The sequence below is a fragment of the Monodelphis domestica genome, chromosome 4, assembly GCF_027887165.1.
Source record: "Monodelphis domestica isolate mMonDom1 chromosome 4, mMonDom1.pri, whole genome shotgun sequence".
Taxonomy (NCBI): Eukaryota; Metazoa; Chordata; class Mammalia; order Didelphimorphia; family Didelphidae; genus Monodelphis; species Monodelphis domestica.
The window spans coordinates 352,224,449-352,235,347 of NC_077230.1; the positions used below are offsets into that span (position 1 = coordinate 352,224,449).

Below are 10,899 nucleotides of genomic sequence, written 5' to 3' on the forward strand. Positions count from 1 at the left end.
ATACCACTACTAGGTCTGTATCCCAAAGAGATTTTTAAAAATGTGAAAAGGCCCATTTGTACAAAAATATCAACTGTACTTTTTATAGTGGAAAAGAACTGGAAACTAAAGGGATATCCCTCAATTGGGCATTGACTGAACAAATTGTGGTATATGATGGTGATGGAATATTATTGTGCTATAAGGAATGATGAGTTGATAGATTTCTATAAGAACTGGGAAGATCTACATGAACTGACATGGAGTGAAATAAGTAGAACCAGGAAAACATTATACACAGTAAAGAAACATTGTGGGACACTAAAATGTAATTGACTTTTCTACTAAAAGCAATGCAATCATCCAGGACAATTTTGAGGGACTCATGAGAAAGAATGCTATCCACATCTATAAAAAGAAATGGTTGAGTAGAGTTCCAGAAGAAAACATGATTTATCACTTGTTTATTTGGGCATATGATTTGGAGTTTTGGTTTTAAAAGGTTACTCTATTATAAAAATGAATAATATGCAAATAGTTTTGAGTGATAATACACACACATATTATCCAGTGGAATTGCTTGTTAGCTCTGGGAGTAAGAAGGTAAGAGAGAAGGGAGACAAGAAAAATTATGTAATCATTGGGAAAATTTTTTAAATTAAATAAAAATGAGGGAAAAATAAAAATATATTGTATATGAAAACTAGGAATTAATTATTTTAATCAAGCTGTTGTTCATAGCACATATAAAAAAAATTCAGTGATGTCTTAGTTACATACCCTTGAGGAAAACTTTCACAGCCATTAAAAGAATCGATGCAAAAAATTAAGTCAATAAACATATTTTTAAATCCAACTGTGGAAAATAATTTGGAACTTTAATAGATGCAATGCCAAATAAAATCATGTCTGCCTTCGTGAGCTTACAATCTAGTATAAAGTCAGATAGTTAAAGCCAGAGACACTAATAACCACAACAAAAAATGTAGAAAATTTTTAGTTTTAAGAAGTCTTTTTTTTTCTTTTATTATAACATATTTTATTTGTTCATATCTGGGAAAGCTAATTTTTGGATGCAAGCAAAAGGAACTACTTAAGGGAGGCATTAATGTTTAAGTTTTTCTTTAAAGAACAAATAGAAGTTCAATAAATAGTCATGCAAAAAAGGAAGAGAGTGATTGCATATGAAAGGTATGGGTTAATTTATGATTGTAAAAGTCCACCCAGGTGTATGTGCAAGGCAGATGCTTAATATGTAAGAATGGTGTTGTGAATACACATGCTCAGTCCTGTGCATGACAAGAAAGGCACTGACCTTTGATCCCAGCATGCTTAAAATTGTGGCACAAACACAGATTTCTTTGTGCTCACCTGGCTGAGGAAATCCAGGTCTCTGCCTTGTTGTAATTTACACCTGAACCAATGGCAATCCACTGTGTCTTCATTAATATGTATTAGGGGCCTTTACATCACAATGTCAATAAATATGAGCAGCACACAGAAAGGCCCTTTTTTTTTATCTCTTTCACTTGTCCCTCTCCTACCTGGAACTTGGCCTCTGGCAAGGAACAGCTTTTCTTATGGAACTTCCTCACTCTCTGTAAAAGACCTTTCCTTCTTAATCTCCTAACCTTAAGGCTGTATGATAGCTCTAAGTGATCAGAGGTTATCCTCTCAGCTGTTTTCTATTCTCATTCTGACTCCCGTATCTAACTGCCTTGTGTCCTTGCAAAGTTAAATAGGGTTTAGCAAGCTGTGTAGCTTGCTCTTTTGTTAAAATTGCATAGGTGTCTGGCTCTATTCTTATCAATTCCCTTGGCTTCAGCTCTTCCCTCAAGGTCTAATCAGCTAATCTTTCCTTTCATATAATGGCTGCTGGTCAGCACATTATAATGATCCAGAAGTAGGAAAATATGCACCTTGTTTGATTTAAAAGTGGAGCACAAGTAAAAAGAGAAGTACTGTGAGATAAGGCTGGAAACTTTAGATTAGAGCAGAATGATTGTGAAACTCAGTTGCCAAAATAAGGAATTTTCAAAAGTCCTGAATTGTAGTTTTCAGAATTAATCAAAACTTTGATATACTTAAATAGAAATGTCCTCTATGACATCTCTGACAAGTGGTCACTTCTTATTTCATTGAAAGATTCTAGATAAAGAGAATGTACTACTTCTATTTCACTTTTGCTCAACTACTTATGATATTTAAAAAACTGTTTCCTTGCCTCAAGTCAAAATCATCCTCAAAGCCTCCTTCTTTCTCTTAGTTCCAATCTCTTTCCATAAGCAGAACCAGTCTATTTTAGTTTAACATGAAAACCTTCTCCACATAGTCAGATTTCTTCCTTTCTGCTTCTCGTACTGAAGGTCTAACTCAAATACAAATACTCCAATGTGTTCTCTCTTCTCTGCAACTACTTGTAAACAGGAAACCTATCACAAATATTTCCTTGTATTATATCTACACCCAAATTGCAGATTTGGGATAAAGTAAATGAACTTGTTTGCTTTACAAATCTGAAACCTGAAGATCAGATTGTTATAGATAATCTTTGACTGGGTGACATGGTCACCAGATTAGTAGGGTGGATTGAATTTGAACTTAGGTTTTTAATCAATGTACTTTTCACTATTCTCAGACTACTCTTCATTTTATGCACTAAAAATCTAGATCCAATCTTTCCAACAATACTGCGTATATTTGGACTTATATTTTATAGACTGATATGTGGAGTGTCTATGTGTATATATACATAAGGAGGAAAGAGAGAGAGAGAGAGAGAGAGAGAGAGAGAGAGAGAGAGAGAGAGAGAGAGAGAGAGAGAGAGAGAGAGAGAAAGAGAGAGAGAGAGAGAGAGATGGGGAGGTAGAAGAGATTTAGGGCTTCCCTGCCTGGCTTTTAATTTTTCATGTCACACAATTATACAGCTTTTCAGCTATCACAAATACCCTTCCCTCCTCTTTCTCTTGATTCATTTGATGCAACCTTGCTACTGTTTTTGTCTACATCTATATTTTTTGTACTGGGTTCTTGTTATTTCCTTTGGATCATTAACTGATTCATTCTTGTACATGTCTTTCATGTACAAGAAGCTTTCGTGACAGTTAAAAGTTGGCACTGTAGCCAGCTAATTTTGGGATGGAATTCTCCAACCTAAGGATAGTAAATTTCTAAGGAAATCTACTATGCATATTTGAAATCTGTGTTAAGGGAAGGAATATCCATACTTAGGAACTCAAATTCTAGGAGTACTGAAATATAGAAAATATGTACTGTGTTCTTATCATGAAGAATCTTTTAATTGTTTGAAACCTTAAAACCCCTAAATGCACTTAACTTTTCCCCCCTCAAAGAAAAATACAATTTAAAAAAATTCAGTAACTTAATTAAATGTGGTTGATGATGACAGTGTGATAGCAGCAATAAACAGCTGAGTACAGAACAAGAATGAGCACAGAATTGTTAATCAGAGGAACTAAGTTATTTTCTGGATTTGTAATTTATTTCTTGTGTGACTTTGAATAACTTATTTAATCTTTCTTTGACTTAATTTCTCTATCTGAGAGATAATGGGGTTATATTTAGATGACTTTTAATGTCCCTTTCAGTCTTTTAGTTCTAAATCAAGGATATTATGATTCCAGTCTTTTTTTTTTTTAATGACTTTTAACTTTCTCCGGAAACTAAATTTACCTTTGTCCTTGTCATAATGCTTATTTTATTCTCAGGTGCTGTAGGACTCTCTCCTAGATCTGGCGGGTTTTTATACAATACACAAGAGGGTTCATTATGAGTGGTACTATCAAGAGAAGATTGGCCATAACAATATTAAAAATAGGAGAAGCATGTCTTGCAAATTGATGAACAACAGCCAGGGTGATAATGGGTACATAGAAAATGATTACCACACAGATGTGTGAGATGCAATCCCCAGCACAGTCTTCAATATCAGTATGTAGGACACAACAATGAGCAGAAAGTTACCCATGTTGCATAGGGCTCCAAAGAAGCCATAGATAACATTGATTGATCCAATTATCAGAGCAGTCTAACTTCATGACATCTTGATGGAGTCAGTAAGAATGGGACAGAAAACAATAACTGATAAAGAATGCATTTTCATTTTTTCCATGTCTGAAAGAAATAGCTATTAATATTCAAAGACATATGGAAAGAGACATAGGAGAAAATTGACTAATGAAAATAGATGCAAAAATGAAAATTTAGCAAAATGATTAACAGCAAATCTCTCTCCCCAAATCTGTATTTTCAATTTGTAATGAAACAGAAGATTCAAGGATGGTGCAGCCTTGAAGAAATGATCAATATAATTAGCAACCAAAGCAAATGCAGCTATGTAAATGTGTTCAATCTATGAAATAAGCATTTTTGGCATGTGCCAACTATGTTACATAGTGGGTATACAAAGATTAAGATGAAAAAGTTCTTGTCTTTAAGAGGATTACATCCCATCTGAGGAAAATAACATAGACATAAAAAAATTAAAGGCACAATGTTGTCAATATAATTTCCAATAACTGGGCACTAATACTTGGGAATTAGGTTAGAATTGATCATAAAAGTTTACACTTGAGCTTAGATTGAGAGAAATCTAGAAATTCCTGTATGGGGAGATGGGGAAGTATGAATTCCAGACTTGGGGAGCAGCTTGTGCAATACAATATCATTGAAGCCAGAGAGAATGTCACATGTGAGGAACAGCAAGAAGTCAGTGTAACTGGATTGTAATATATAATATGTATATATGATAATCATATGCAATAAGTCTGGAAAGTAAATTGGAATAACATTTTCTGAATGAATGAAAATATTTTAAATCCAAACAGGAGCTTCAATTTTACACTAGCAAAATATGTATTTGCTATGTAAGGAATAGTGCTTGGCACTGGGAATACAATGGCACTCAAATAAGTAAACCCTCCTTAATTTTCATTTTTTAATACATAAAGGGGAATTATAAAGGCAGAAGGGAGACATCATGTGAAGTTGGAAGTATTGTGGAGGCTGATTCTGTTGAAGATCTGAAAACTCACCTATCTGGGCTCAGCATTCAGAGAGTGGCCAGAGTGGAGGCAGAGTAATATTTAGATGACTGGGAAATGGATCATCAATTTTGCAGGTTTTTTTTTTTTTGGTGGATGTGTAGAGTAATGGAGTAGATGATGGATGTGTAGAAAATATGATACTATTACAATGTCTTAGGTGAAAAGTTAATGAGAACCTGAACTAAATACAGAAAAGTCTTTGAAAATGGTCAGCCTGCTACCCACCCTCTGACTTCATGGACTAGAGCCAAACTGAGGGGAATAATACATTAGAAAGTGAGGGAGAAGCAAAGAGTGTTTTTACTATATCCTCAGCAAAATGGCATGCATTTGGAGCTCCTCTCCTAGAGAAAAGGAGCTCATTAGCTACAGGAATTAGCTAACTATTGTAACAAAATGAAGAAGAGAAAAGAAGAAAAGCACCAGAGCTCAAGGAAAAGGATATGAGAGCAAATTCTTGACAAGAAATTAATAATAAATCTTTGGTGTGACTTTGGGGTTCTGAGCAAATAAGTTGATAACAGTTATTTCATCTGGAAATCTCTGGGATTTCTCCTGGTCCAAATAATGATTGTCTTATTTTAAAAAAGTTCCTAAAACTGTTCCCAGTCCAGGCTCAGTCAGTACAGGCAGTTCATGGTTTCTCATTCTTAGCTTATAGTTAACAAGGATTACTGCTGTGTATCAGAGATCCCTGGAAAAAATGAAGGCTTGAGCCAATGCAACTAATTATTATAGTCAGTATTCCTTTTACTTTCTCTCTCTCTCTCTCTCTTTCTCTCTCTCTCTCTCTCTCTCTCTCTCTCTATATATATATATATATATATATATATATATGTATATATATATATACATATATATGTATACATATACATATATAGAGCCAGGGTAGCAATATTCTTTGGAATATTCATATTGAAAAACTTCTGGGGAAAGAGTTGCTCAAAAATGAAGCACTTGAGTACATTGGGGTGATGAAAGGAAGGGCTATAGATAATGTAGTGATTCCAGGTGGATTCCATGTAGATAAGGAAGAGATTCCAAATTCTTAGACTAGTCCAGCCTTCCTCATTAGGTTTGGGGAGAGAAACTAAGCAGTCTGGAAACTTCTCCCAAGTGAAAGCCAGTACAGGAGTTCAGGTAGACAAACTTGAGCTTGAATGTTCCTTCCGCTTTGTTTATCTTTCCTGATTATTATCTTTCCTAAATTGTGGAGGAGTGGTTACCCCAATATTGTTCCTGGATCCTTCAGTTTTGGGGGGTTGTTTTAGGTGGATGTTTTTGCATTGCTTTCAGGGTTTCTGAGAGATGACCAGCAGCAGAGAGGAGCTAAATGCTTGAACTGCCTTATCTGTAGATAAGAATCTGTATAGAATTGTTTTGATAATGAAGAATTTTGGAGAAATGTGAAAAATCAACTCAGCAATCTCAGAAAATGCTTTATGATCTGATAATTTTCACTGACTCTCTCAGAATGGTATAAGATTAGTATCCCACTGAATTACTTTATGCCATTAGTTTTTGCTAACAAAAATTGAGTTTTTGTGTGTTAAACATTTCTTTGCATGAAAGAAAAAAACAGCTGCATAACTAAACAAATGCATAATTAGTTTGCATTCTGCATTGAGTACCTTTTTTACCTCCTCCCTTTAGGTAATTCCCCATGGGTTCTGAGGTAGGAGTATAAAGTATCAAAAAGTGCAATAAAAAGGTCCTGACTAATCCCTTTAGGGGCTAGGCTTCCGTTGGTACAGGCATGATAGGTCCAGAGATTAAAGCGCCACTTTAGTAGAGAGGGAGAATGAAAACCAGACCCAGTATCAGTCTTTGTTATTAGATTTAATATATATTTGTTTTAAATATTTAAAAATATAAAGAATTCTCTTTTCGTATGTCTAAAAGTGCATAAATAAAATGATCTCGTATTATTTGCAATGATAAACTTTAGCAATAACCATGATATTAAAATAAGAATGGCCCTATAACCACTATTATTAAAAAAAAAAAAAACTTCTAGAAATGTTAGATATAGTGGTATAAAGGATTTAATATTCTATGGGGACTTTTTTCCTATGCAAATATGATGCTTTGTTTTAGAGAACAGGACATGAAAATGATAAAGATGATTAATAATGTCACTTAAATGATAGGAAAAATAAATCTATAGTAATCCTTTCTTCATATTTCTTTCCAAATTCAAGAAGAAATAATGGAAAAAAGAAATTCCAAATAAATGCTTCTGAATTTATATAGTATTGTTGACTAGAAAGAGAGAGATGACTATGAAATGTTCTCTATTGTGGGATGAATTGAAAAAACCAGTGGAGATTATCTGCAATTAATTTATAAATTCCATTCTATAACCATTCAAACTATCAAGAAGCTGATTTATTGAATTAGATGAAGTGACAAAAATAACCACGAATAAAGTGAAAGTAAATTTAAAGGAATAGATGGGAAAAATTAGGAATGGAGAATGGCATTTCCATGTTTCAAACTATACTACAAAAAATAATCACCATTTGATACTGGTTAAAACATATAAAGGTGGGATCAGTGAGATGCTGTAAATAACTAAGACCTAGTTAGTCTTTAGAAAACAAAAGTCGCTGACCACAAAATTCCAGTATTTAATAAAGTAAAGTGAAGCTTCTATACTACATGGTAAAAGATGCACAATTCAAAAATGATTCCTGAGAAAACTAGAATGAACTTTAGTAAAAATATATTTTGATAAATTTCTATCACATTTTACAAGATCTAAATGTTGATATAGGGAATTTAATTCAAAAATGTGCACCACAAAGAAATAAAAGATAAATGAAACAAGGCACATTAAGTATGGAATGTATGGAAAGGGAGGAATGATAATCTGACACATAAAAGAAGATATCATGGAGAGATTTTTATAACAATTTTTTCATAAGCAGTCAAATTACCAGAATTGGAAGAAAAGAATATTGAATGAGAAAAGTCACTGAGACAGATTTATTTGATAAAGTATATTATTAAAAACATATAGAAGCCCAAATCAAATAATGAAGATCAAAATTTATTCTACAATAGGCAAGTGGTTAAATATGTAATAATTTTCATAAAGAATTAGAAAGTTTAAACAATGAAATAAAAATCTTGTAACTCTCTAATAATAAACAAAATGTAAATTAAAATAAACTGAAGCTTCAACTTCTCAAATTGTCAAAGATAATGATAGAAATCATGCATTGGAGGAGCTACAGTAAACTGTTGCTATAATTCATTCTTGTGAAAATTTTACTTAGCTCAATTACTAGATGGAATAAAATAGAATAATGCAAGAAAAAACATCAAATTGTTCATGTGCTTTTATCCAGGAATCCTGGTTTGTTTTGTTTTTTGTTATCCTTCAAAGAGATCTATGCAAGAGAAAAATAAAGCCTGTGTTCACCAGAATAGTAATTATGGAAATTTCTAGAGAAACAAACAAAATATGAACAAAACAAGTGCCCATTGATTGAGAAATGATTAAAACAATTGTACAATGTAAATATAATGTATTAAATAAACAACATGAGGCATTCAGATCAGCATAGAAAAGTTTGTATGAATTGATATATGGTAATAATCTACAGAGAACCTGAAGAACACTATATACAATAGACACAATAATGCTTATGAAAACAATACTAAAAGACAATTATAGTCTGGTGCAGATGGTGAGATGACGAAATACACATCTCTCATTTGTGTAGAGAAATAGAGAGTCAGAGGACTAAGGACTACATAAAAAGAAATATGTTGAATAAAGAAAATATGGTAAGGTTTTTGACTTTGTGTGTTGTCTGTGACTGGAATGGATTGCCTAAGAAGATGGTATGTTCTCATCACTAGTGGTTTTTAAGCAGAGGATGAATTACTGCATATAAAGTACTTTTTGGTATGGGGCAGCTCAATGTCACATAGGATAGTGCTAGGCCTAGAGTCAGGAAGACTCATCTTCCCAAGTTCAAATCTGTCTGTGAGTACTTATTAACTGTGTGACCTTGGGCAAGTCACTTAACCCTACTTACCTTGGTTTCCTGATGTGTAACATAAGCTGGAGAAGGAAGTGGCAAACTACTCCATTATCTTTGCCAAGAAAACCCTAAGTTGGGTCACAAGGACTTGGATATGACTGAAATTGAAGAACAACAAATGGTGGGAACAGCTTTTAGTTATAGGTTGGATTAGATGGCGCCTTTCAAAATACCTTCAACTTTTCATATTTTATGGATTCTATGCTTTTTATTCCCAATTTATCCATTAGGAGATATTGATTTTTTTTCCTTAATCTCAAAGTCTACTATTAGATTGGTGGTAGAGGAGTGGTTAGTATTTCCTTTTATCCTACTTGAGATACAGCTTCTTCAGAATTCTGACTCGAATCTGTTGGGTCTTCACACAATATACTATGGGGTTCATCAATGGTGGGACCAACAAAAGGACATCAGCCATGAGGATTCTAATAACTAGGGGAGCATTCTTGCCAAAGCGATAAAGAACAGCCAAGGAAATAATAGGTATATAAAAAATAAGCACAGCACAAATATGAGAGACACAAGTGCTGAGAGCCTTGAGTTGTTCTTGTTGTGAACCAATGCCTGAAACAGTCTTCAGAATGAAAATATAGGAAATTGCAATTAATACTAAGTCCAGCATTCCTACCATAGCAACAAAGAAACCATAGATAACATCTACCTTATTATCAGAGCAAGCCAGTTTCATGACATCCTGGTGGAGACAGTAGGAATGAGAAAGGAGGTTCCTTTTACAATATGTCAGGCTCTTCAGAGTGAAAGGAAATGGCAAGATAAATAAAAAACTTGTCATGGTTAATACCAGGCTCAGTTTGGTGGCTCTTGCATTGGTAAGGATAGAACTGTATCTTAGAGGGTTGTGGATGGCTAGGAAACGATCAAAGGACATGATCATGAGAACTGACGATTCCATAAGACTGAAACCATGTATAAAAAACTGCTGGGCAAAGCAGGCATCAGCAGAAATTCTGGGAGCATTCAATAAAAAGACCCTTAGCATTGTAGGTAAGGATGACAGGGACAGTCCCAGGTCAGAGAAGGCCAGCATGGAAAGGAAATAGTACATTGGCTTGTGAAGTGAAGACTCGGTCTTAATGATGAAGAGGATGATGCAATTGCCCAGAATGGTGACAAAATATATGAGACAGATGGGAATTGAGATCCATATGTGAGTGTACTCCAGTCCTGGGAGACCTATCAAGAAGAAGGTGAATACCTCACCTTTAGAGTTGTTGAATGTAGACATGATGGTCAGAAAAATGACATCTAGTTAGGAATATGGATGACATGCCCTGAAATGGAAGGGAAAAAAAAGATCCTGGATTATCTTCTTTCTTTTTGATTTGTGTAGAGATGTGTTAGTAATGATTTACATATCCCCTTCTTGTTTCAGCCATCACTGTTCCATCCAATAAATAGTGTCCTGTCCTTTATTATTCTATAAGCATTTTGCATGTTCCTTCAACTTCATCACTTTTTTACTTGCATTTTATATATATTCATATATATATATGCATATATATTTTTTAATATTTCCTTAAGTAAAAGATGAGCATCTTGAAAGCAGAGACTGTTTAGACTGTCTTTGTTGCCTGAGCTTTTTATCATTTTCTAGGACACATCATAATCATTATCCTCCTCCTCCTCATCATCATCATAATTTTGGTATAAGTCATCAAAATGATTTACATGCTGTAGGCACTTAATAATGTTTGTTGGATTAAATCATATAACCAATGACTCCTAAGCCTGGAGGTTTAAATACTTTTGTATTCAGAACTTCTCATCTGATTGATAAC

General features: G+C 33.8%; 1 protein-coding gene across 1 annotated transcript; it reads right to left on the reverse strand.

Annotated features, from left to right (window-relative positions):
- Nucleotides 1–9,410: 9,410 nt before the first annotated feature.
- LOC100020103 (olfactory receptor 51A4-like) lies at nucleotides 9,411–10,346 on the reverse strand. Its single transcript, XM_001372695.2, has one exon. It carries the CDS (start codon nucleotides 10,344–10,346, stop codon nucleotides 9,411–9,413), a length of 936 nt encoding a protein of 311 aa, XP_001372732.2.
- Between the last annotated feature and the right edge of the window lie 553 nt (nucleotides 10,347–10,899).

Coding starts and splice junctions, on each gene's coding strand:
- LOC100020103 (XM_001372695.2), bottom strand. CDS start 10,346: ATGTCTACATTCAACAACTCTAAAGGTGAGGTATTCACCTTCTTCTTG.